Genomic DNA, 27926 nt, shown 5'->3' on the forward strand with positions numbered 1-27926 from the left:
TCTAGAATGATACTACTCATTCATAACAACACTGTAATCTTAAGTTGTACCTTAAAACATACTTAAACATTTGTTCAAAATTGGCCAGATTCTAAACAAATTAATCATCTCATGGCGTTCCACACAAGAACTTTGACTCCAATGTTCACTTTGTTATGTTAAAATATGTTACTCCTACATACTTGTACAATTTACAGATGATCTCACAGCTTCACCCACTGGTAACTAAACACAGAAACATCATGTATCAAGATCCCAGCAGAAGTACACCAAATTTACACCGACTAGTTCCAAGGGCGCCACGGCGCATCTGGAACGAAAATCTGCACTCATTTCGTCCACGCCTGGTCACTTGGCACTCCAATCTGGTCATAGGTCAATCGCAGCGGTGGTTACACGAAACGTCTTTGGTGTTCGAATCCAACTGCTTCGGGTTCATGCATCCCTCTCCCGAATGTGGGTTCATCAATTTCTGATAAATCATCAGATGAACGTCGGACTTCCTCCGCACTTTGGAATGAACCCTCACTGTCCCCCATTTTCTTATGCTTTGTTAACCCATCACCATCAGAATCGGTAGCTTCTTTACCCTCTGATGAACTTGAAGTTTCCTCCAGATCGCTAGCCACGGAAGTTTGTTCCTCTATTTGAACGAAAGGTGTTGCATGAGGATTTAGATCTAGCTGCAATAATGTAGCCCTCTCTGATTTTTTTTTTTTTTTTTTTTTTTTTTTTTTTAGGGAGAGGGCTACAACTCCTTAGGATCTCCGTAATGGTGCAAATGCGGGAGTGATTCACTCCCGCAACATTTGCGCTCATTCTAAACATTTCCTGACTTTCTTTACGTAAATAAAATGATATTCTATGTTTCTTAGTCAATATATAAATTTACAACCTGCAACTTTAGATTTGTGAGGCTCTATTCTACCGTTTTCAACAATTTCGATAAATCCCAGTTTCTCGATTCATATTTATGCGCCATGTTTGATGTACTGAAGTTTCAACTTCCGGTTGTCAAGTCATTTGCATATGCCATATAAGGTGGTATTTACATCAATGGACAAGTATGGAGGCAAAAGCTATTTCGTCGGTATTGAGAAGGTTTGAATTTAATATCAAGTTAAAAACCGAACAGCAGAGTGTAAATTCTTTCTGCAACAATATGATTTTCTTTCCTTTGTCGAAGTGGCTCGAGTAACTACATTTTCGCGCTGATTGTCAATGTTTAGGCTTTTCATTAGATCCACCTACGAGATCTCGCGATAACAAGCATGGCGGAGCAGACGAAGAATTTTGCATGCTGTACATTATATTTAATGAAAAACACCTTTATTAGACATGCCCGAGCACAAAGTTGGTACTCCTTTTGGTGTAAACAACATTTGGGACTAATACACAGAGTTTATTATCGGTTATTCATAAAATTATTTTGCACCATTACAGAGATCCTATGGAATTGTAGCCCTATCCCGAAAACGTCAGAATAAAAAAAAAATTGGATTGGGCTACATTATTGCAGCTAATTTAGATCACTTACAAACGGCTCATTAGCAGGATAATTTGTTACAACTGTAAAGTCATCCGACTCAGAATCTGAAATCTTGTCAGTGACAACATAATGGTGCTGTTCCTTCCTCTTGAGCAAAGGCTGTTCCACAAGTGGGTGTAGTGATGGAAGGTCGTTGCACTGTAGGAGAAGATTTCGATGTAACCGCCGAATTCTACCTTCACCTGCAGTGGGCGCACTTCATATACAGAAGAGTCCTTCAGACGTCTCACGACAACACGAACTTGCTCCTCCCAATATGACTGAAGTTTCCCAGGTCCACCTGCTCAGTCAAATTCCTTACTAAAACTCTGTCGTCTGCAACCAGGGCAGCATTGGTGGGTTTACAGTCATGAAATTTCCGCATTTTATCACAAGCCTTTCTTGACATTTCCCCTGCGACCTTATAGGCTTCCCTCATAAGAGCTTCCCATTCCTTTACATAGTGAGCTTTGGATTTATGTGGTTCATCTTTGTTGGTGGGTGACGTCCAAACACTAGGAAGTAGGGTGAGAACCCAGCTCTCTCATTCCTTAAGCAATTGTAAGCATGGACCATCTTTTTAAAATGACTTTTCCAATCATTCTTGTGGTTCTGGGTTAGGGTTCTGAGCATTCCCAGCAATGTCCAATTCATCCTCTCACACTGCCTATTCCCCTGGGGGTGATAGGGTATGGTTTTGGAGTGCTTTACTTTGCTTGAAAAAGTGGTTCTCAAATTCTCGGCCTTGATCGTGATGTATCTTATCAGGAAATCTAAAAGTAAGGGCAAAGTCATTAAAAATCTTGTCGGAGGCTGTACACCCGGATTTGATGGTAGTGGCGTAGGCTGCAGCAAATCTAGTAAAGCGATCAACCACAACCAAGATATATTGGTATCCCCCTACAGGCTTCCAACTGTAGAAAGTCAATAGAAATAATCTCGAATGGGTATGTGGTTGTTAAAGGTTGCAAAGGAGCCTCACTCTTTCTGTTTGGTGGCTTGTTCTTCAAACAGGTGCACTGGCGACGCAAAAAATATTCAATGTCCTTGGTCATGTGTGGCCAGTAGAACCTTTCCCGAGCAAGTAAAATAACCATTTCGGCGCCAAGATGACCCAGTTTTATGTGAAGTTCCTCCATGACGATTGGACGATACTCTTTTGGTAGTACGATTTGGTGACGCATCTCCCCAGAAGGTTGCCGAACTGTCATCCTTAATATTCTTCCTTCCCCAATTACCAATTTTGACCATCCCCGGAGCAAGTGTCTGCCAGGCTGTGACAAACCCACACGAACTTTATGGGTGGGCTTTCCCCCATACTCCATCAATTTCTTTACTACACCAATGTCACTGTCAGCATCCTGTGAGATTCGTAGCATGTCCTTTGAAATTCTGAGTTTGCCTCCCAATGGTGGGTGCTGGTATTGTTGTGTAAACTAGTCATCCATGACAACTGGGGATGCAGTAGCCATTGTGGGTAGAAATGGTATCTCCTCCTGATTTCTGGCCTTCGCCATTTGCACGAATGCTTGTAAATCTGTTGGGTCACTTTCTTCTGTACACGACGACATGAACTTGCTGAAGCCTAGAGGCATTCTGCTCAACCCATCAAAATCACGATTTAGGGGTCCTGGTTTGTATTTGACGGTGAACTGGAAATCCGACAGCTCCCCAACCCATCGTAATCTGGTAACATCTAAACGTGGGATTGTTAGAATGTAGTTTAAAGGGTTATTGTCACTAAAAACAGTAAAATTGGGAGTATAGTACAGGTAGTTCCTAAATCGATCCGTGACGGCCCATTTTAGCGTTAAGAATTCAAGTTTTCCAAAGTGAAAATGGTAATTCTGTTCGGCACGTGTCGGTGTACGTGAAGCATAAGCTACCACACGAAATCGCTAATCGTGGTCTTCTTGATAGAGAATAGCGCCAAATCCCTCACCAGAGGCATCTACATGTAGAAAAAAATGACTTGGTGAACTCAGGGTAAGCCATCACTGGAGGCGGACCAGACAGTCAATTAGTTCATTCAGCGAACCCTGATGTTCTGTCCAGTGAATTTGCTCTTTCGGTGAGAGTTGTCACCTTTTGATTTTCTTAATGGTGGGCACACTTTTTGCTGATCGGAAATTTGGTAATTTCAACAAGTCATATAAAGGTTTGGTTCTTCTTAAAAAGTCTGGTACATGTATATATTTTCTTTAGTACTCTATAAAGCCTAGCAGCTGACGGATTTCTCCAACCGAGGTGGGTCTCTTGTCCTTGAGTTTAAGAACGGCTGATTTATCCTCAGGGCCCAGTGTGTATCCTGTAGAAGTAACAAAATGACCCAGATATCGGACTTTCTGACGAAATAGAAGGCATCTTGTTGGCTTCAACTTGACACCTGCGGTACGAAGTCTCTGAAACATCAAGTCCAAATGCTGTAAATGATCAGTGAATACCAAAATGTCGTCTAAATAAGGTCGACATATCTGTCACGTAATCCCTCCAGACACTCATTCATAAAGTTTTGGAAAACTGCCGGGACTCCCAAGAGCCCAAACGGAATCCGCTCCCACTCATATAGATCCCAAGGGGTCACAAATGCTGTATAGAATTTCCATTACCCCCTGATGATACGCTTTTCCCTGGTCAAGCAAAGAGAACCATTTACTCCCACCAAGGTAGTCCAGTGCGTCTTGGATCTTCGGTAAGGGGCGACTATCGGCTAAAAACTTTTTGCTGATCTTTCTGAAATCCACGCACAACCTCAGTGAGCCATCCTTTTTGCGTGCACATACCAATGGACTGGCATAGGGTGACTTTGACTTTCGAACAAATCCTTTTGCAATCAGGTTCTGAATATAGTCTTTCACCTCATCATAGAGAGCCTGTGGTGTGGAATGATATGGCGTCTTGACAGGGATTTTGTCCATCAACTGGATATCCAGCTTCAGCTCAGGCACATATCCAATGTCATCCTCATTCTTAGAGAAAACGTCAATATTCCTGTCTATCGGGTCAGCAACCTTCTTTTTCACTCTCGCTGAGATTAGATGAATCCAGGGATACAGATAGTGCTGGAAGTTTCTCCTCCTTGCTCGATGACTACAGTATCTCCTCTATCTCAGAGTTAGTATCTACATGCACCACAGGTCTCTAAATAACCCAATTTAGAGTTTCGAGGAATGACGATTTCCTGGTACGATGAATTGTGAATTCCCACAAGTGGGTTGGGTTTCTGATGGTAATCAAAGTTTCGTTCATGGTTTGTCCATACCTGTCATCTTCCTTGGGGATAAAGAGACAATTGAGAGGTTCTGATGCAGTAGCTCCAGATCGTACACGAACCCGAATAATCTTTGAACCCCCTGGTGGAATTACCACAATCAAATTAAAATCAGACTTCTTAGATCCGCGCCCGTATACTTTGCGTAAGAAGATCTGATATAACCCGACTAGGAGTCATGTTCATATGAAGTCGACGGTGTTCACAATTCAAGGAAAATAGCTGGGATTGTTTGGTTTGAAAGAAAACACATCGCAGCTAGAGGCAATCTAATTAAAATTAGATGTTAGATCCGAGCGGATCTAACATTTAATTTTAATTAGATTGCAGCTAGAGGTGACATCACAATGCACCATTTACGTCGATTGGCGTTATATTCTTCGAGTTAATTAAGTAAACCATCTTGAAAACTATTCAAATCATACCCATCCCTATTCATACATAAATCGTAATTCACAATTTAATTTGGGTGTATTTTATATCGTACGTTTTGTTGTTTGTATGAACGGAATAGATAAGGCATTGTTGCAAAAGTTTAAAATTCCTTATGTGAGAATATACAATTTTATAGTGTGCAATAAACTTCGTGGGAAAGAGATTACTGCAGCTTGTTTATGAATTGCCGGGAACCGCCTAAATAGCCATCATTGTCTGTATTGGTGCAATCTGACTGATTGATAGTTCTCATGAATATTCCAAACGAAAGGTCATATAGACGTGACCCACTATGGGGTTATGTCAGATCCTATTGTAGCGATTGTGAGCGTATCTTAGGATCTGATTTTAATTAGATTGGGAATTATCAGTTCCTGGATCTAGAAGTCACCTGTCCTACTATCTTATGGTTCTCAACTAGAACTCTCGCTAATTTTGTGCAGTCTTTGTTTGGTATTGAACATGCATGCGGCATACTGTAAACGAAACTCTCTGATCCATATTAACAACATAAATGTTCAATAACATTATATCCCAATATTGGTCGTGTCAAGGACAAAGTGTCATTTACAAGGAAAGGTATTGTGATAGGTTCATCATCACCTAGTCTGAACAAAAGTTCCACATACCCTCGTTAAGGAATTTTATCACCGCTTGCAGAAGAAACTCTTAAATTTGGATACATTGTCTCAAGTGCTTTGATTTTATTTGTCCCAATATCGAGAAGTTTGGGGGAGTCGCTATGAATTAGACTCACTTGGTCTCCTGTATCCCAAAGGACATCCATCAGCTTGTCACCAATCGTTCTTTAATAATACATTCTTCCCCAACAAGCTTCCTCACCTGCCGTTTATTTCAGGGAGTTAGATTATCGACTTCACCTTAATATTCATCACAGTGAGGGGAAGTGTATGTTTATCACTAATGCGAGTCAATGTTTCACATACTGGTTGGTGCACGTCCCGATGATTAGTCTAACACTTGGTTGAACAATATTTTGATACATGACATTTTTCACATTCAATAAGTCCATTACTACATTGTCCACACTGACAACACTGTTCTCTGGTATCGGGGACTTCCTTCCGCTGAGTCAACCCCGCCCCCCTCGGATGACTCTGTCCCGTTTCCCGATCGCCGTTGTTGACATCCTGCACGAAAATGATCTGAGCTTCCACATCGCCAACAATGATCACATGTTTTGACAAGCTCTACAGCACCGTGCTCCTCCACGGGACTTCTCCTAGTTTGGGGATGTCATTTCCCTCTTAAGGGCCTCTATCTCTGCACGGAGCTCCCTCGACCCAAGCGTGAATTGCCCTTATTTCACGAGTTTTTTGTTCGACTATTTTGGTGACTCAGAAGCTGATGATTCTACAGCGGACACCTTCACCGTTTTCCTGGATCCGTTCAGTTTGTAATTCTCTCCTCTTCCTTCATAGATATAACACTGAGGATCTGTATCAAATGTTCATTGTCCACAGTTGCTCCTTCTAAAGTTGATTTCATTTCTGACCTTATATCACTACGCAGTCTGGTTTAGCAGCTACACTGGATAAGTTTATTAACAAGGTCTTCTTCGTAAATTACATCAGCTCCCTTTTCCAGTGAAGTGAACAATATTTTCTGGCGTAGCTCAAAAGATCTCAAAAGGAATTCTTGGGCCTCCTCTGTTGGTTGATGGGTAAGTTGACCTAACTGGCCAAAAAGTTCAGTAGTTGACTTTTCCTTGTAGTGGGCTCTTAAAATATATTGCACTGCTGGAAGTGTCAGGGACTGTTTTCCTTCCAGATAGTTTCTCAGTCCTGTGTTGATAGGAACTGCACGAATGATAGCACCCAAGATCTCAGTGTCAGGGTAGCCCCTTTTCAAATTCGGTATTAATCTGCCTGACTAAACTAATAATGGATAGTCCTGTCTTAGAGTCAATAGCCCCATGAATTTTAAAATCTGCGCAGGGCACTGGACGACACATGCGTAGGTAGACTTGACTTCTGCGGCGTCATCGATTCTTGCTTGATAGTTTTTCTTGCTGTCATGTTCATCCAATATCTGCTTAAGGATCTGGCACCCAATGATCCCGCCATCACTTTCATTGCTTTGTTCCTCTAACCACCCGTCTACTGCCTAGATCGCCTTCACCCAGTCCGTTTTCCTCCCTCAAGTGTAATTGCACAAAAGGTGATGAACTCTCTAAGGCTTCTGCTGATGCCCCAAACATCCGTCCTCGCAATAGGTACCTGGCTTCAGCATCCCGGACGAACCCCCAAATGTAGCCGGGTCTATAGTACCTAATAAATAGACGAGATGCAGGGCTCAGTTCTTTTTTATTGATGGGCAATAGCACATATTTACCTATCCGCCCAGAGAGTTCTAATAATACATAAAATTTGAACCCCCATCCCAGATTAGAATCCGAAACCCTACACATAAATTGATGTTATGGTTTTTTTTAACAGTCTCGTTCAAATTCTATGATCGTTAGATATTTATCTAATTTGCAAATACAGCTTGTATTAGGTCAAATGCTATCTGTTGCGTTTCATACAAATTGTTAGACCGTTCTTTACAAACTAATTTCGACAACGGATTACTTTGTTTACCTAATCAAGATATAGGGTTTACGGCGGGTGTTGCCGATCAAAAGTGGATGTTTACTCCCCCTAGGCACCGGATCCTACTTGGTTTGTCCAGCTAGGGGTCCGTGTTTCTCCGTTCTCGGGTTGCGTACTCGGCATTCGGGATCGACAGGGATTTGTACTCATACGAAGAACAGCGACCTCGAACGGACTCAGTGTGGTTGAAAACAAGAACACGTTCGTGCGCACATGTTCTCGTCGTTCGCGACTCTAAGAACGGAGCACGAGAGCAACGGGAACAGCGATCTCGAACGCACTCCACCTCTGTAGATAGTGTGGTCGAAGAAGAACGCAATCTCGAACGCACTCCATACTTTCCCGCCATTTTTGCATTAGTCTATTATGTCACATGAATTGTGAAGATTATGCATGAGAGAGATCATTGTATTCAAATGGAAAAAGAAATCTTAAGTTGGATCGATCCCCATGTGACTTATCAATATTAATGCGATGTGTTTTCTTTCAAACTGCATTAATTTCCACTCAATATTAAAGAAAATGTCTTGTTTAAAGTATTGTTATTTATTGATGAAATATATTTTATTTTTGAAAGTGCATGAGGACATGGATTGGAACGATTCACACCAGCATGTACATCATGATACGCATTAACTAGCACTTCATGAAAAGTATGCCGACATGAAGTGCTGTTGTTCATCCACCCAAGTATTACGTTCTGCTTTTATTTCTGTTAAAGTAGCCGTATTTACCAAGATTCATACGCACATTGCTCATAACTGCATCGCATTCATGAGGAAATATGTCAGCTTCATTAGGAGGATGTTATAAGGCTTGCAAGGACGGATTAACACTAGAATTCTTATACATATGTAAGAATACAAATATCGCAAAGACATTTTAAAAAAATTTAAATTTGAACCATAAAACTTTTAAAAATGTTCTCTTTAAAAGGGGAATTAACATTTTTGTTGCGTTTTCCTTTGTTATTTTAGGTTATTCTATAGTATACTGATTTGGTATAAAATCATATTTATCCCCGAAAAGATAAAATGATTTCTTAAAAAAATAAATGTTAATTTTGAAAAGATGTCCTTAATGGTTATAAGTTGTACTCTGAATGCTATACCCATGTAGAATATATTTAGCACTTCAGTGTGCATGAAAAGTTCTTTAGATTCACACTGTTGAAGAACTACAACTTCTTAATTGCGCTCAATTTTCCCTCTTCTAATTTACGAAATTTCCATTACTATCAGAATATGCAGACGTTGTATAATGACATGTTTTCTGGTATATCTTAGCAACGAAATGACAACACAGCTTTTAGTTTAATGACTCTCAAAACGTAATTGCTTTGATGATTTTTATGTCCTTAAAATTAGAAACAGATTCAACAAACTTAACAGGAAACTAGTTAGCATATAACAAGAAAAAAAGAATTAACTCAAGTAATTAGAACAGGGCTTTTCATTCTCTTTCGCAATCAATAAACCCGTGATGTGGGCTTGATCCCATTACTAATCTAATAAAACTGAGATACCTTGTGGGGTTCTTATTCTTAATTTTTCAGTGCTGTATAAAATACATCAGTTTGAAAGCACGCAAGACTGTCCTTGAAACTACGTTAAAGAATGACATATCACAATAATTAAAGATATCTGACCACCTTGAAAGCACCCATTGCTAGCTCATCACAGATTGCATTACACAAGGAACATTGTAATGGATCTAAAGGACCACAATAGAGGCGAAGATAACGAACAGCAATACAAAATCTTTATTTCATATGCATTTGTTCTCCTGGAACATAAAGAAATTCAGTTCATTTAATGGCAAACAATCTGTTATGTCTAAGTTGTTCAAGTGTTTAAGAACTAAAATGTGTGGTATGACAAATAACATAGTAATTAATTGTATCAGGCGCAATAACTGATAGTCCTTTCCCACACCTTTATATATATACTTATCAAGCTGATTTAAATTGGGACAGAAACTGCTTTCAAAAACACACAGGATACACATGAATTTAGAAAAGCACAGGAAATCCCCCCCCCCCATATTTTATATAAGAATAAAAGCATATCTCTGATAAATTAATTTTCACTCCAATCCAATATCTAAACTGTAGTAAAAACTACGTTACCCACACCCCTGTTGTAAAAACTAAGTTACCAACATCCCATGTTGTAAAAACTACGTTACCAACATCCCCTGTTGTAAAAACTACGTTAACATCCCCTGCAGTAAAAACTACGTTAACAACATCCCCTGTAGTAGAAACAATGTTAACAACATCCCCAGTCGTAAAAACTACGTTACCAACATCCCCTGTAGTAGAAACTACGTTATCAACATCCTCTGTAAAAGAAACTACGTTATCAACATCCTCTGTAAAAGAAACTACGTTAACAACATCCCCTGTAGTAGAAAATACGTTAACAACATCCCCTGTTGTAGAAATGACGTTAACAACTTCCCCTGTAGTAAAAACTACGTTACCAACATCCCCTGTAGTAGAAACTACGTTAACAACATCCCCTGTAGTAGAAACAACGTTAACAACATCCCCTGTAGTAGAAATGACGTTAACAACATCCCCAGTAGTAAAAACTACGTCAACAACATCCCCTGTAGTAGAAATGACGTTAACAACATCCCCAGTAGTAAAAACTACGTTAACAATATCCCCTGCAGTAAAAACTACGTTAACAACATCCCCTATAGTAGAAACAACGTTAACAACATCCCCTGTAGTAAAAACTACGTTAACAACATCCCCTGTTGTAAAAACTACGTTAACAACATCCCCTGTAGTAGAAATGACGTTAACAACATCCCCAGTAGTAAAAACTACGTTACCAACATCCCCTGCAGTAAAAACTACGTTAACAACATCCCCTATAGTAGAAACAACGTTAACAACATCCCCAGTACTAAAAACTACGTTAACAACATCCCCTGTAGTAGAAATGACGTTAACAACATCCCCAGTAGTAAAAACTACGTTACCAACATTCCCTGCAGTAAAAACTACGTTAACAACATCCCCTGTAGTAGAAACAACGTTAACAACATCCCCAGTAGTAAAAACTACGTTAACAACATCCCCAGTAGTAAAAACTACGTTAACAACATTCCCTGTAGTAGATATGGCGTTAACAACATCCCCTGTAGTAGAAATGACGTTAACAACATCCCCTGTTGTAGAAACTACGTTAACAACATCCCCTGCAGTAAAAACTACGTTAACAAAATCCCGTGTAGTAAAAACTACGTTACTAACTTTCCCTGTAGTAAAATCTACATTAACAACTTCCCTTGTAGTAGAAACAACATTACCAACTTCCCTTGTAGTAGAAACAACGTTAATAACATCCCCTGTAGTAGAAACTACGTTACCAACATCCCCTGTAGTAGAAAATACATTAACAACATCCCCTGCAGTAGAAACTACGTTACCAACATCCCCTGTAGTAGAAACAACGTTAATAACATCCCCTGTAGTAGAAACTACGTTAACAAGATCCCCTGTAGTAGAAAATACATTAACAACATCCCCTGTAGTAGAAACTACGTTACCAACATCTCCTGTAGTAAAAACTACGTTAACGACTTCCCTTGTAGTAGAAACAACATTAACAACATCCTTTGCAGTAGAAACTACGTTACCAACATCCCCTGTAGTAGAAATTACGTTACCAACATTCCGTGTAATAAAAACTACGTTAACAACATCCCCTGTAGTAGAAACTACGTCAACAACATCCCCTGTAGTAGAAAATACGTTACCAACATCCCCTGTAGTAAAAACTACGTTAACAACTTCCCTTGTAGTAGAAACAACATTAACAACATCCTTTGTAGTAGAAACTACGTTACTAACTTTCCCTGTAGTATAAACTACGTTACCAACATCCCGTGTAGTAGAAAATACATTAACAGCATCCCCTGTAGTAGAAACTACGTTACCAACATCCTCTGTAAAAGAAACAACGTTAACAACATCCCGTGTAGTAAAAACTACGTTAACAACATCCCCTGTAGTAGAAACTACGTTAACAACATCCCCTGTAGTAGAAACTACGTTAACAATATCCCCTGTAGTAAAAACTACGTTAACAACATCCCCTGTAGTAGAAACTACGTTACCAACATCCTCTGTAAAAGAAACTACGTTAACAACATCCCGTGTAGTAAAAACTACGATAAAAACATCCCATGTAGTAGAAACTACGTTACCAACATCCTCTGTAGTAGAAACTACGTTAACAACATCCCCTGTATTAGAAACTACGTTAACAACATCCCCTGTAGTAGAAACTACGTTAACAACACCATGTGAAGTAGAAATTACATCAACAACATTCCCTGTAGTCGAAACTACGTCACCAACTTCCCGTGTAGTAAAAACTACGTTACCAACATCCCGTGTAGCAAAAACTACGTTAACAACATCCTCTGTAGTAAAACCTACGTTAACAACATCCCCTGTAGTAGAAACTACGTTTCCAACCTCCCCTGTTGTAGAAAGTACGTTAACAACATCCCCATTTGTGAAAGTGAGTAAGTCCATTTACACTGCAGAAAATAGGAAAGGTTTTATCCAACGAAAAGCAAGATGTTTGTATTGTACATTTATACATTGGAACAGATCAAACTGTAACAAAAACACCGTGTTCACAGATGTCTCCATATATCTGACAGAATTAAAAACACCGTGCTCACAGATGTCTCCATATATCAGAATTACAAACACCTTGTTCACAGATGTCTTCATATATCAGAATTACAAACACCGTGCTCACAGATGTCTCCATATATCAGACAGAATTACAAACACCGTGTTCACAAATGTCTTCATATATCTGACAGAATTACAAACACCGTGTTCACAGATGTCTTCATATATCTGACAGAATTACAAACACCGTGCTCACAGATGTCTTCATATATCAGACAGAATTACAAACACCGTGTTCACAGATGTCTCCATATATCAGAATTACAAACACCTTGTTCACAAATGTCTTCATATATCAGACAGAATTACAAACACCGTGCTCACAGATGTCTTCATATATCAGACAGAATTACAAACACCGTGTTCACATATGTCTTCATACATAAAAATTACAAAAACCGAATGTTCACAGATATTTCCATATACCGTGTTATGCACCCCCCCCCCCCCCCCATAAAGCCCCAAACACTTGGCCTTGTAGAAGTAACTGTTCCATGGAGAGGCAAATATAACTACATGTACATCTGCATTATAGAATTATCAGATTTTGAGTTCAATTAAAATAAGAAATTTTTATCTTTGATTTATTTTGTTATAAATTCTGTATTACAAATGTACATGTACTTTGATATAAAAAATTCTGATATTAGAAAATAATTTTTCTTTCAATAAAACAGATTTTATTGCATGATGAATATATCAGTTCTAAATTAAACAATAATAAGCAGCACATCTAAAAAGGAACACACCCAGCATTTTCAATGTCATGCGAGTAGTACCTTCATGCCTTGATACAAATACCAATCGTCCGATCTGAATTTTATATGTAGTTGCAACATGTAAAGAAACAATATTTGTGTTTGCTCTAACATTCAGTACATACTTTAAGTATTTCAAGTGCAACTTTCAACATCTTTAGCATTGTGATTACCCCACACTTCACAACATTAATTAAGTATACTTGCAACATATGAATAAAACAAACCTAACTTTGTTTCTGTATTTGAATAAAATTGGTAGTGGCCTACTTTAGATTTCAATGAAAACATTGTTTTTCTGTCCTAGCTAGCTAATTCGATGGTTTCTCCATTCAAATGCCATCTTCAGGGGCGGATCCAGTAATTGCGGTTACCGGGGGAATGGGGGGGGGGGGGGCACCACTTTATGAGGTAGGAGGTCTGGGCGAAGCCCTGGTGGGGGCCCAGGGGGCAAAGCCCCCGGAAGCTCCTGGATTTTACAGATTTTATAGGGCTTGAAATGTGTCTCCTATTTAGTCATTTGTACTATTTTCTATCATTTTTAATAAGGTGAAATTAATAAAATGACGCAAATTCTAAGGGTTTTTGAAAAAAAAAAAAAGTTCTCCCAATAAAGTAATTCAAGAAATCAAAAGATTTTGTCATTTATTTCTCCGGGAGTGGAAGAAATCATTGCTTCTTTTATCGTTTAGTACATTTTTTTTTTAAAATTTACCTTAAATTTGAAAATTTTAGGGGGTGGGTGGGTGCGCCCCCCCCCCTTAAATCCGCCACTGATCTTTCACTCTACTAAATCTATCCCCATTTCTAAATTAACTAAATTTAGTTTTTTCTACGTTCGCCGACAGATGCTTTTCAGTAGTATACAAAGTATCCAGCATGCATTGTAACTCATTAACACTTTCGACAAAAATAGGCATGTCATCTGCATACATTAAAACAATCACATTCAATTAAACAGAGTATGACACTTTATACAGAGCTATTTCTAAAATGGAAGAATTTCTGTACATGCTATTTACATGGATCCTCCCCTTTTGTTAAAAATTCCATTTCAAAATCATTAGCATATATCATATACAGAAGAAGTATGGGTGACAATACTTTCCCCTGTAAAAAAACAACAACCCGATATAATTTTTTTTTTTTTAAATTCAGACATGATCCCTGCTAATCTAACACACGACTTATCTTTTCATACATGATTGTATTTCCCATTCCGTCAACATGCAATAGGCTACTAAGTTTTTTTCTTCCATAGTTACACTAATATGTTCATCAGTAATTGTAAATACCATAATGTCAAAACAATTCAGCATTTATTTCAGAATGAAAAGCCGGTAATTTCCTCAAACTATTTGTTTCAAAAATTTCATATTCAAGTGAAGCTAAGTGGTTATATGCAGACGGCCTTATATGGTACCCTCAAATGCGATATGACGAAATCAATGGAATTTTATCTTTCCCGTGGTTGTCGTTAACAAATCTATGAAACTATGTGGACCACAGTTACAATTTTAATTACAACATGTGAAAGTTTGATGAAAAATGCAATTTCTATGAGTATTTTGCTGTTATCTACATGTTCAAGACAAGGAGACAGGTTAATTAGTAAAGTGTTCACATTATATGAGAAGAGGTGACTAGTTCACATGCTTCGTGTAATGATATAGCGTCATCATTTAGTTGTTGTTTTTAACATTCCCATATAGAATACTTCTAATTCCTGGAAATCTTTGGATTTTCTGGAACTCCTTGACACAGTACATCGTTGTTGCCGATTCACTTGAGACCTTCAAAGTCCGAATCGGCGAACAAATGACACCATAGATGGAAAGATACGATATAGTTTTTATTCAGTTTTAATCACAAGAGCCCTTGAGTGCAAGATTTTAACCTTTTATCCATGTACGCACAGCTATGCTCCTGATGGAGCCATGTACATTAGAAGTTTAGAATGACATGATTTTCATTACTGAACTTTAATAATACGTATAGCATAGGAGTCAAAGCGATTGATGAAATAAAGATATTTTCATATGTTAGGATTGATACTAAGTTGGAAACAGGGCTAGAACAAGTAGAAGAAATCAACCCAGTTTGACCTCAGTGACGACCATGAAGTTGATTGTGATGAAGGCCGGGGGGTTGGGTTACTTTTTGGAAGTAATATCCTGTTTTTCAATATGACGAAAATAAGTAATTTGACCGTTACTCAGGGAAAGTAAACTCTGACCTCCTAATTGTTTTTATACACTTGGTTTGCACAAATTAAGGAAAGCAAAAAACTGAAATTTAGAAAAGAAAAAAAATCCGGGAGTTTAAATGATTTGAAGTCTTTTGTTTTGTTTTTATTTTTAAGGGGAAACAAACATAGATATAAATGAGTGGCATGTAACTTCACCCCTCCTGAGAATGTAAAATTCGTAGCTTCGTTCCGTAGCATTTACGCCTACTTTCACTTTGAATATCCATTTTTCAGTCTTTATTACAGAAGAGTTCAGCGCGAGTAGTGGTGCATGGTGAGGCTTGCTGAAAATTTGCAGGTAGATCTATAGAAATTGGAGATCTTTGTTGGTATGCGCTGATTATTTTTATTAGTAATGAAGAATAGTTTATATATTTTTTAAACCTTTCATTCGTTTTTTCTCATATGTTATCTAATCTATTCTTGTCTTCGTAAGTTCGTATCCAATGTAAATGATGAGAAGACAAGAGATCACGATCCCGATGCAATAAATCTAATATTGTCTATCCCTTTCAGTTTCAACGCAATGTATTACGATGGATATGACGAAGATGCCTTGGATGAAATTTTACCAAACTTGTTTATAAGTATGAGTTAAAATTGCTTACTAGTTACCTTTCTACGGAAGCCTTGGAGGAACCCCTTAATATTAGTACCTAAGTATGACAAGCATTTCGGAAAACTAAAATTTGATTTAGCATTCTTGAAAGCAGTAAGCATTGCCAGTATTTACTAGCATCGAGACTATTCTGATTTTGTTATATATAGCTTTACAAATAATGAAACAGAAGTAATTTTCTGCTTAAATTTACGATTTATTTTGATAATAAAAGCAATGATTATTGATTAACAAAAATAACTATTTCCGGTAGCAGTTGTGCTAGTTACGGTTAGCTGAAGTAGCATTGGAATAGGATAGGATCAGGTTAACTGGACTTGATAGCATTGAAACCAACAAACATTGACTCACATTCATAAAACCAGCATTTACGATGTAATAGAATATTATGTCCCTGCACTGTACTTATTCGTCATATTTATGCCTCTGATGGAATTTAAACCCGGGTCTCTGGCACAGAAGTCCAACACTCTACCAATCGAGCTAAAGGGTTAACCTACGCGGTCTACTAGCCAGAGCTGGTACATGTAGTCCTGAATGCCATATCACACACTACCAGAGTTGTCTGGAACTTTTCTATCTCCTCGTTATAACATTGTCCTCCTGGATCGGTTATTATCTTTTTTATACATACAATTAAAATATCTTATGGACGGAAAATATAGAAGGGCGCCGAATTGGCGATATTTCAGCCATATTTTGGCGACAAATAGGAATATCGACACCCATTATATGTATCAGTGGCTTCTTAGGGACCTGCCAAACTATTGAATCGAGGCATGGACGTTATTGTTAGTTACACAACGTATTACATAATTTGTATGGATTGTTACTTGTATTATATGGATTATTGTTTTATTATATACCCATCAATGTATCGTTCTTTGATACTGTGGATTTCACAGAGTGTGATCCGGTTTTCCGGATCACCACACTGGTTTTCTGATAAACTGGTTCCCCGCTGATTGGTGCTACACACAAACAACGGGTAAGAGCAAACTCCCCGTCGAGGCCTCATTACGTCACCTACGAATAGACCTCTCCTATGTGACGCACCACAATATATATACAGATTTGTATATTGTGAGTCCGCGATTATCACGCAGACAAATTACACTAAAGAAGTAGTTCGCAGTTAAAAGTTTGAAGATATTAATATTAAGAGCATTAATATAAAAGTATGGATTTTATTTTAGACATAAAATGATCAAAAGATCATTAAAAAGTAGGGAGACTGTTCAAATTATTGTGTAAAGTAATGAACTTGATGTTTACGTTCTTGTTTTGAAAATTGTTTACGTTTGACGTTATGTTTTTTCGTCATTCTACAGTGACGTCACAGTATACGCGCCCTAAGAAATCGCTATCCCATAATGCCTAAGTGGAAGAGTTTGGTTTGTGAGCAAACGAACTCTGGTGGAAGTTTGACCGTACCCGTAGAGAAGCGAGATCAACAGGGAACCAGTTTAGTTTTCTGATTCCGTATCAGTATCCTATGAAACTGATAACGTCACAATGCATCACCGCAACGTTTTTTGTGGAAAATATTGACCGCGTTAAAAAAAAAAAAACACTGCGTACACAAAATATAACTTCACTGTATGTCTGTATTTTTGATAATTTGGATTACCTTTAGTATCTTATAAATGTGGATTTAAAATGCTTAAGATGGTATATAATAAATTTATCATTACTACAGTAACTTGATCCGAAGAGTTGGATCACGTATCGTTGACGGGCGCGGATCATCAGATCAAACTCCACGCTTCGCGTCTCGTGTGATCTGATGATCCGCGCCTGTCAACGAGAAGTGATCATTTTGGATCAGCTCTTTGGACGAATAAGGCATGCCCTAATTCGCTCCGCTTTTAACATTGATTGGCAAGCCTAAAAACCAAAAAAAAAAAAAACCCATATAGTCTGCGTTGTAAATACGTTTGCAGATTAGTGTAGTTGTAGTGCTAGATGTATTCATATGTAGTTTTTGTTATTATTCTCTGTTCATATTGGCCACACACATTATGTAATTTTTTTCGTTTGTCCTGAAGAAGGGAAAATTTTACAATCTGGTTGTTCGTGTCGTTGGTCATTTTAGTGCTTTGCATATATATATATGTTATATTGTATGTATTGTTGTTAGTTATATTGTATGGATTGTTGTTATATTGTATGATTGTTGTTATTTTGTATGATTGTTGTTATATTGTATGGATTGTTGTTAGTTATATTGTATGTATTGTTGTTATATTGTATGGATTGTTGTTATATTGTATGGATTGTTGTTATATTGTATGTATTGTTGTTATATTGTATGGATTGTTGTTAGTTACATTGTATGTATTGTTGTTAGTTATATTGTATGGATTGTTGTTATATTGTATGGATTGTTGTTAGTTATATTGTATGGATTGTTGTTAGTTATATTGTATGGATTGTTGTTAGTTATATTGTATGGATTGTTGTTAGTTACATTGTATGTATTGTTGTTATATTGTATGGATTGTTGTTAGTTATATTGTATGTATTGTTGTTAGTTATATTGTATGTATTGTTGTTAGTTATATTGTATGGATTGTTGTTAGTTACATTGTATGTATTGTTGTTATATTGTATGGATTGTTGTTAGTTATATTGTATGGATTGTTGTTAGTTATATTGTATGGATTGTTGTTATATTGTATGGATTGTTGTTAGTTATATTGTATGGATTGTTGTTAGTTATATTGTATGTATTGTTGTTATATTGCATGGATTGTTGTTTGTTATATTGTATGTATTGTTGTTAGTTATATTGTATGGATTGTTGTTATATTGTATGGATTGTTAGTTATATTGTATGGATTGTTGTTAGTTATATTGTATGGATTGTTGTTATATTGTATGGATTGTTGTTATATTGTATGGATTGTTGTTAGTTATATTGAATGTATTGTTGTTAGTTATATTGTATGTATTGTTGTTATATTGTATGTATTGTTGTTATATTGTATGGATTGTTGTTAGTTATATTGTATGATTGTTGTTATATTGTATGTATTGTTGTTAGTTATATTGTATGGATTGTTGTTATATTGTATGGATTGTTGTTATATTGTATGGATTGTTGTTAGTTATATTGTATGGATTGTTGTTAGTTATATTGTATGGATTGTTGTTATATTGTATGGATTGTTGTTAGTTATATTGTATGGATTGTTGTTTGTTATATTGTATGGATTGTTGTTAGTTATATTGTATGTATTGTTGTTAGTTATATTGTATGTATTGTTGTTAGTTATATTGTATGTATTGTTGTTATATTGTATGTATTGTTAGTTGTATTGTATGGATTGTTGTTATATTGTATGTATTGTTGTTAGTTATATTGTATGTATTGTTGTTAGTTATATTGTATGGATTGTTGTTAGTTATATTGTATGGATTGTTGTTATATTGTATGTATTGTTGTTATATTGTATGGATTGTTGTTATATTGAATGGATTGTTGTTATATTGTATGGAGTGTTGTTAGTTATATTGTATGGATTGTTGTTAGTTATATTGTATGGATTGTTGTGAGTTATATTGTATGGATTGTTGTGAGTTATATTGTATGGAATGTTGTTAGTTATATTGCATGGATTGTTGTTAGTTATATTGTATCGATTGTTGTTATATTGTATGGATTGTTGTTAGTTATATTGTATGGATTGCAGGGAGTTGGAATGATAGTATATAACTTCCATAAAAGATTTATGTTCCAATCATGTATCAAATGGTGTAGAACAAATGTCTTTACCACTATAGCATTTGGTTACTTATTCTGAACACATAGTTTGAACTAGCTAATGAGATATAAGTAATAACAAATATTTACTGATAAGGAAGTATTAATAAAGACGAAACACTAAGTACATTTACCTGTGGTAACTAGCAAGGTCTCCCCAGTGCTTCCTACATTGGTTCAACAGACTTTATTCTTAATTTCAACCTTTTATTAGTTAAATATAAGAACAAGTTATATTCACTGCTTTGATTTCACATTAAAATAGCGAAAGTAAGACTGCATACAGTACCACCTTTATTCCTCTCGTTTTAGGTGGTTTTGTTCCAGCCAAAGATTCAGACAGACTGGAGAATCTAGGTATAACTCACATTGTAAACTTATCTTCTTATGAAAATAATTTTCATGGAAAATTCAAATATCTCAGGATCCCAGTTGAAGATATACCAACTGAAGAAATTCATCCATACTTTGACGAGTCTATCAGGTTTATCGAGGAAGCCTTTGCTGGGAATGGTCGTGTTCTTGTGAACTGTAACGCAGGGCAGTCCAGAGCAGGAACAATAATCATTCTCTACATCATGAAAACCAAAGAGATGACATTTGAAGATGCTCGGAAATTTGCACAGAGTAAGAGGAAGGGTAACGAGGTCTGTCCAAATTCGGGATTTCGAAGACAGCTTATCGAGTATTTCAAAAAGTAAAGAGAAATTCTTGAATGGTTTTCCCAGACTGTTGTATAAGAAACACAGAATGGCATGTTATTGTCTTAAAAGTTCCTATATTGTGTGAATGTAAAAATAGCAATAAACCAATTGAAAAATTCATGGTAGTAATTGTTCTTGTGCAGGTTAATCGAAACGTTGATAATTAAATCTAATGAATAAAACATTTCAAAATTAAAGCTTGATAAATTTATTTTGTATAAATGAGAATGTTAGCCATTGAAAAATTAGGCAGAATATTCTTTATTCTAAGTTTTCTTGTATCCTTTTAACTGCCTTCCTCAGGTACTCAGTATCCGACGATGTATGACTACCAAACATGCAGTTTCCGACTGGAGTTCCTGACGCTTTATGAAGTATGTGGATGTAAATCATCAAAGTTCATACCCTTATGTATTTTCAAAAATGAAATTTTTTTCAAAAATGAAATTTATTTCTTAATCATCTGCCATTGGAAACATTGTGGCAAAATGTATTTATTCAAGTTTGGAGCATATGGCTTGGTGTATCCTGATGTTTGCCGACATATGGAACAGCATGAAATGTTGTTGAAAAAAATTTGTGTGGTCTCTGAAATGTCTGCAGATTGAATGTCTAAAAAGTAATCTCAATATAGTTGTAATTCAATACTTTAATTGTGTAAAATTATTTTAAATGAACACATACTTAAAACATACATGTATATAAAGCACAATCATATTGTACAAAAGAAATAAAATATATTTGTTCTTTTGTTAATATAATGAATAATATGAAGATTAAAATCAGCAGCGATCTGATTTTCTGATAATTCATATATACAATTACAATAAATGATTTCATATTCCACAATGTACCGAATGAAACACTAAATCAATGAACAAAGAAAGAGAACTCTGAATAAATTTAGCACTATTTAAATCAAGAAAATAAAGGGTGTATTACACTCCACTCATTTTCTAATTTAAAAAATTTTGTTTCCAACCTCTTTGCACCAATAGAAAAGATATTTTTTTCTTTCAAAATGTAACTGTATAACACTCCTTTATCAGATCACTCACAGCATTCAAAATGCAATAGTTTTGTAACTCTTACTAGAGCAATAGCTGCCCAAGTCAAATTGCTGATCGTTACTAAAATGACTAAAACAGGTTGACAATACATAAGAATCACCATTGACATATCAAACTTCATACAAGTTGGAATATTTTGTTGGAATTTTGACAAAAGAATTGCTTTTTTTCCACTGTCAGATTTATTTTTCTTATTTTTTAAATGCATCCCAGCATTCAATCATGGTTCAGATTTAAAAAGTTGTTATGTCCTTGTTCACGGCTAATGTCCCTTAAAGGCATAAAGATAGTTTACTAATTGAATTTTCATTAAATTCTGATCGTAAGTTCTTAAATAGATGTTGAGAATTAACAATTTCTGTTTGGATAAAGACATTTGACTCAATAACATACTGGTAATTTAATTACAAATCTGCCATTTCATAAAAATGTACATATATTTAGATAAAAATCATTTTCAATCACTTGTCGAATTTCCGCATAACTTTGCTGTTTTCTCCTCGACAGTTTGGGCAAAACCACTTCCCCTTTGGCTTGTTCACAAGTCCAACACAATTAAAATGAAACCATTCAACAACACAAGCATCATTGTCACAGCCAATCATTTCTCCATATGAGACTTGTTCACAGAGGCAGTAAGTAGGTTCGTCTGGGTCAATAGGAGGTTCAATTGGGCTTGCAGGTGCCTGCTCTTTCTTTGCTGCCTTCCTCTTCTTTTTCTTCTTTGGACCTTTATCTTGTATTTCCTACAAAATATTCATACACTTAAAATATTTCCACATATCACAAAAAAAGAGTTACTGGTATCAAATAAAAAGTATGAATATGGTTGCCTTGCATGAAAATAAAAAACCAGAATAAGATGCAATGTTACTGAATTTAGCAAATGCAATTTTCATGGGCATCACAATTTCATACTAAATGAATTTCACTGTATGAATGAGCTTGGTCAATGAAACAAGACCCAGGAGCCCAGACCACAATACTCATCTTCCTCCTACTTTTCAGCCTGGAATACTATTACATGTACCTGTAGATTAAATCTTTAATGTAAACTCACTAAAGACCACCATGCCCTAAGGTATCTTAGTGTGAACAAGAGCACTGCTAAGCGGAGCATCCCCTTGCGATATGAAATAAATATATATAAATGCATTAGTAAAGCATAAAAGTTTAATGAAGTCAAATGCTTTTATGGAAATGGATGGATTAGTTCAGATGTGTTTTGCATTTTTCAGAGTAAATATTTTGCAGAAACTCTCTCTTTTGGAAGAGAGTAAGTTTTTTGTACCACAGAATAAGATTTTATAGACACACAGATGGATAAGCAACATTTTATTGATGCATTACAAGATAAAGGCTGCAAAAGTTAGTTCTATGTTTAGTGCTTATGGCCTTTGAGCAGGGAGGGATCTTTATCCGAAGTGCCACACCTCCTGTGATATGGGACTTTGGTTTTGGCAGTCTCATCCGAAGGACCATCCCATTCAATCGCCTCTTACAACAAGCAAGGGGTACTGAGGACTAACCTGGAACCCCATGCGACTTTTTAATTACATTGTATTATTATCAAAATTTATATGATAAAAAAACCCTTATCCTATATATTAGAAATATATTATTGAACTATAATCTGATCATTTAATCATAATGTAATCCATTGATAAATTACAATTCAAAGCTAAAAAAATAATATATGAAAAGGTTCCAAATCTCATTGCTTAAGTGCACTGATCCTTTCAACACTTTTTACCTCACTTATAACGTATGACTGGTAAGTGATAGGGCTCTCATATTTCATATATGTACATACCTTGTGACAAAATTTTTTTTTTGGACCTAAGTTTCTAACCTTGTGACCTTAACCTTGAAGTTAGACCTATTTTAAAGAAAACCTAACCTATTAAACATCTGAACTATATAAGATCTATAGGGCTTTAATATTTTGTAAACAGCTCTTTATGAAAAGACTTTTTATTTGATATCATGATATATCTTGTAACTTGACTTTGGAGTTTGACCTACTATAAACGGATAGGAGCTACGATTTTCATAATAAATATATTTTAAAAAGAAAAACTACGTAAATACTTTCACAAAGTAATGAATATATGTTTTGAACCCTTTCATTTACATTTTGATGTTCAATTATTATGTTTTTCAGCAATAAATTAATGAAATTGAATTTTCGTCTGGCAGACAAAATATCGACATTATCTCTGCCCATATTCATATGACCTACAATGAACTCGCTTGGTTGTTTTCACTGCGCAAGCGCAAAGCCAATCAAGAAAAACATGTCGGATGATGTAAGGTCAACTCACAGAAGATTGCGTGTTTTGACCGATTCTGCTCCAAACAGAATAGATCTTTAGGATGTGCAAGCCAATTATCACAAATCGCGGATAAATATTGGAAGTGACATTGACCGTTGAAATGAATTAAAGGACGTTCTTTGACTGCAAAGTCATGCCGCACATGCTGTGTCGGCAATCTTCGGAGACAAACATGATATAGCCAGACACACAACAGGGAATTAATTTGTAATTATTAGCGTACCCAGTGTGTATGTCAACATTCTGATGGACTTTTGTGATTTTCTAGTTATAATTTTTTATTCTGCCACCTTTTTGGCACATATGAAATTTTACCAAAATCGTACATCCTATGCCTTTAGGAAAACCTAACCTATTCAACATTTCCTGAATTATTAAAGGTAAATCTTTCATATCATGTACCAGTACATAGATTTCTTATTTCATTTGATGCCATGATCTATGATCTTGTGACCTTGACCTTCTCCAGAACAGTAATGTCATACTGGTGTTAAGGCATCTGCATGGTGTGTGAATTCAAGTTTGGTTATGTTGTGACCCTTTGAGGTGAGGTTGGGGCCACAATAAGGGGTCAAAATTTTTCATGAGAATAAAGATTAGAAAAAAAAAATAGAGATTACAACAGCAGGGCCAAGGTGACTCAGGTGAGCGATGTGGTCCATGAGGCCCTGCTTTCACTTTTTCATAGAATACCATAATATTGATATCTTTATACAAATCCAACATAAAAATTGAAGCATATGTACCTTGAAAACCAAATTTGTGACCCTAACTTTAATCTACACTATGTAGGAATGTTTGAAGATTCTGTGGTTCTTGAGACGAAATATTCTAAACATTTTCCCTACGTATTCATATGTAAATCCCCAGTAATGGCCTCTGCCTAAATATAAACATTAATGACTACTTTCTTACATCTGTTGTGCATTTAATTCATCTGAACACTGTTTCATGTTCGAAGAACAATAGGAGAGATGGCCCATCAATTGAACAAACTTGAACTCCCTTCACCCAAGGATACTCTGTGCCAAATTTGGTTGAAACTAGCCAAACGGTTGTGGGGAAGGTGATGAAATTGCAAAAGGTTTACAACGCAAACAGACAACGGAAGTTGTTGGGCTTTTTTTTTTATCAGAAAAGGTCACCTGAGCCGAAGACGAAAAGCAGGTACACATATCTATTTTGATAGTTTTTTCTCCTACCTTCCTTTCTTCCTCTTTAGCTATTGAGTCACTTGTTGTTTTTTGTCTTCGTTGGCGTTTCATTGGCATTTTCTCTATCTTTTCTTCATGCTTCACTGCTTTTGTTTGAGTAACTATTGTTAGTGGTTGTTCCTCTTTCTCAACATCTCTTGAAGATGTGGGATCTATAAAAAAAATATTTATGTTTCATTTAAGGATACAACAAAGATTGATGAAATATATAATATATAGCATGAAAACTCCAGAGTTCTTTTTTATCTGAAAGTTGTGTTTTGTAAAATATTATGTCGGGTTATGAATGTAAGTCTGCTTTATCAATGATAGAATAAGAATCCAAAATGTGATGTAAACTCCTTCCCTTGTTTAACTTTAAAATATAGAAACCAAAATTTCTTGGTTATTTTGTGAGTGTGACTGTGTACTTCTCATTTCTGATTAAGTCTTTTTATTCTCACCTAAATTTTCCCTGTCCTGCTCCAGCTGTCTTTGTCTATTTTCGATATGCTCTGCAATGACGGTCATAAGTCCAAGCTTTTCATCACCAATTTCTTGACATCGTATAAGAGCTCTCTGTATTGACATCAGCGCCTTTTTCTTGGCAGTGCCCTCCACTTCTTTGGAGTATATCTCCTGATGATACTCAATGTCTTGCATTATATCTGTTCAAATGTACAGTATCAAAAGCAAATTATAATTCTTTGAATGATACACGTTTTCATGTCAGAATTTTTGAAAACTACCGGTCCAAAGAATTTAACTGGTTAACATTCCTTCGGACTGGTAGAAGTTAATAGTACATTAAATTTCATTGTTCGGACTGTTAATAAACATAAAATGTCCAAATACAACCGATCTACACTTTGGAAACTCGATCTGCATGTTATTTCTTCAATAATAAAATAAACGTACCATTTAAGACTTAAATTGGATGTACAACATACTGCGTACATGCCATGTAATTTGTATTGCCGCGATGTACGGTACACGCTAACTATCGTTAGGTCTAACACGTTTTTTCAACGTGTGAGGAAATTCGAACCGATAATAAACCATAAGTTAATCTACTGTTTGAATTATCAAAATGAGAAGGAACGGCCAAAGAAGCTTTTAACTCAAACAAGAACTTTGAAGAAGAGCATACTAAATAAATACAGTGGATAAAAGAAATTACCTCTGCATTGGATATCCAACTCGCGCATTTGTGTAACGACTCGTTGTAGATCGTCGGGCAAGTTTTCCATAGTATCAAGATAATTCTCCAAATATGTTGCAGAACAAAGAGCTTCTACTGCAGCTTGGTTTAACATACTCATTATTATGTGCTGCGAGACGGTGAATAATACTGACTAAACTAAGACATAATGATCAATTCGATAGAGTTTCCCTCCACTGTTTATTTTTTCATATATGACCTAGATGTCTCGTTTTGACATCATGTAGTTCATATCGAGGTTGGTGTGGGAAATCCTCATAAAATGCAGGGGTGGATCAAAATAATTGGTCTCGTTCAACCAGACGCTCGACTGCAAAATATTGATTATTAATGAATACTCAGACCACATACTTTAGGTTGTGGAAGATCAGTTAATGTGTGGTGGGATTGGTGTTTTTTTTTCCAACCCCGACCACAGCCCTGGGTCTTTGTCGTAACACATCTGCTGTGACACGGGGCCTCGGTTTTTGCGGTCTCATCCGAAGGACCGCCCCATCTAGTCGCCTCTTACAACAAACAAGGACCTATTCTAATCCGGATCCCCACAGAACTTCAAATAATTAAAGATATGCAGGGGCGCCGGCAAGTATTTGACATTGGGGAGGCGAACTGGATCGAAAAGGGGGGGGGGGGGGGGGGGTCTAACTAACATGTTTTGACTTGAATTCAGATTTCCAACCGAATCTTGATATTCTTTTCCTATTCTGTCAATGTCTTGAAGACACCACCTGATAATACTTATAAGCCAGGCCCCAGTATCATGTAACAAACTCGGACTTGAGTCAAAATTCCAATCACCTGTAAGATGTTCATTGCTTTTGAACTGAAACTCTTCTATTTACATAGGGGCTTACACTAGAAATTTGATGAAGCAATATTGAATAACAATCATTGACTTCTCAGGCATTTCATCGCAATATTCAGATTTTTAATTAAACTTAAGATGTTTCATGATCTTTTGCCTGAAAAAAAAGAGGAAATTGAAGATTAAAAAAGATATTTTCACAAATATCGTGTTTAGTGTAATTAATGTATTTGAACCGATGATTTCAATACATGTAATACATAAGATTGATTTCCTTTTAAAATATCATATCTCTAGAGTAGATAAAATGAAATATTTTGATACTCCGTCATATTCTAGCCATAGTATCGTGAGTATGTAAACCAAGAGGGGATGAAAAAACACAGCTCTGGGTTCTTCTTGCCGAAACAACGCGCAGGAAATTAAGATAAACAGGTTTATTAATACTTGTTAATCCCTTCATTTTTAGAAATTGAAATGCAGGAATATGTGTCAAAGGTTAAAAAAAAAAATCTCAACAAGTTAGACGCTGAATTTTAACTAATTTTCAGCATTTTCCTTTAATTTACAAGCTCATGAATTCTAATATTTTTTTCGAAAAACTTTTAATGACTTACAACCTAAAACCAT

At 36.2% G+C, this 27926-nt stretch overlaps 2 protein-coding genes across 4 annotated transcripts; one reads left to right on the forward strand and one right to left on the reverse strand.

Moving 5' to 3' along the window:
* The first annotated feature begins 14476 nt into the window (after window positions 1-14476).
* Window positions 14477-20788, forward strand: LOC125681269 (dual specificity protein phosphatase 1-A-like). Of its 3 annotated transcripts, none has more exons than XM_048921287.2 (3): window positions 14477-15910; window positions 16098-16168; window positions 20279-20788. In XM_048921287.2, exons 2-3 carry the CDS (start codon window positions 16108-16110, stop codon window positions 20665-20667), a joined length of 450 nt encoding a protein of 149 aa, XP_048777244.1. In that variant the 5' UTR covers window positions 14477-15910; window positions 16098-16107; the 3' UTR covers window positions 20668-20788. The 3 variants fall into 3 exon arrangements, with proteins under 3 accessions (XP_048777244.1, XP_048777245.1, XP_056010492.1); XM_048921288.2 differs by having other exon boundaries at window positions 14477-15879; XM_056154517.1 differs by lacking the exon at window positions 14477-15910 and having other exon boundaries at window positions 16053-16168.
* A 516-nt stretch (window positions 20789-21304) lies between these two features.
* LOC125681263 (inhibitor of growth protein 1-like) lies at window positions 21305-26721 on the reverse strand. Its single transcript, XM_048921281.2, has 4 exons — window positions 26450-26721; window positions 25734-25937; window positions 25279-25442; window positions 21305-22486 (listed from the first exon to the last, which is right to left on the reverse strand). Exons 1-4 carry the CDS (start codon window positions 26589-26591, stop codon window positions 22202-22204), a joined length of 795 nt encoding a protein of 264 aa, XP_048777238.1. The 5' UTR covers window positions 26592-26721; the 3' UTR covers window positions 21305-22201.
* Window positions 26722-27926: the final 1205 nt, after the last annotated feature.

This window comes from Ostrea edulis, chromosome 2 (assembly GCF_947568905.1).
Source record: "Ostrea edulis chromosome 2, xbOstEdul1.1, whole genome shotgun sequence".
Classification (NCBI taxonomy): Eukaryota; Metazoa; Mollusca; class Bivalvia; order Ostreida; family Ostreidae; genus Ostrea; species Ostrea edulis.

What these genes read in the sequence shown, in the direction of transcription:
- LOC125681269 (XM_048921287.2), top strand. Translation starts at nt 16,108, where the DNA reads ATGTATTACGATGGATATGACGAAGATGCCTTGGATGAAATTTTACCA. An exon ending in TTTACCAAACTTGTTTATAA is followed by an intron (nt 16,169 to 20,278) that starts GTATGAGTTAAA and finishes CTCTCGTTTTAG; the next exon opens with GTGGTTTTGTTCCAGCCAAA.
- LOC125681263 (XM_048921281.2), bottom strand. Translation starts at nt 26,591, where the DNA reads ATGAGTATGTTAAACCAAGCTGCAGTAGAAGCTCTTTGTTCTGCAACA. An exon ending in GCAGGACAGGGAAAATTTAG is followed by an intron (nt 25,443 to 25,733) that starts GTGAGAATAAAA and finishes TTTTTTTTATAG; the next exon opens with ATCCCACATCTTCAAGAGAT. An exon ending in CTAAAGAGGAAGAAAGGAAG is followed by an intron (nt 22,487 to 25,278) that starts GTAGGAGAAAAA and finishes AATATTTTGTAG; the next exon opens with GAAATACAAGATAAAGGTCC.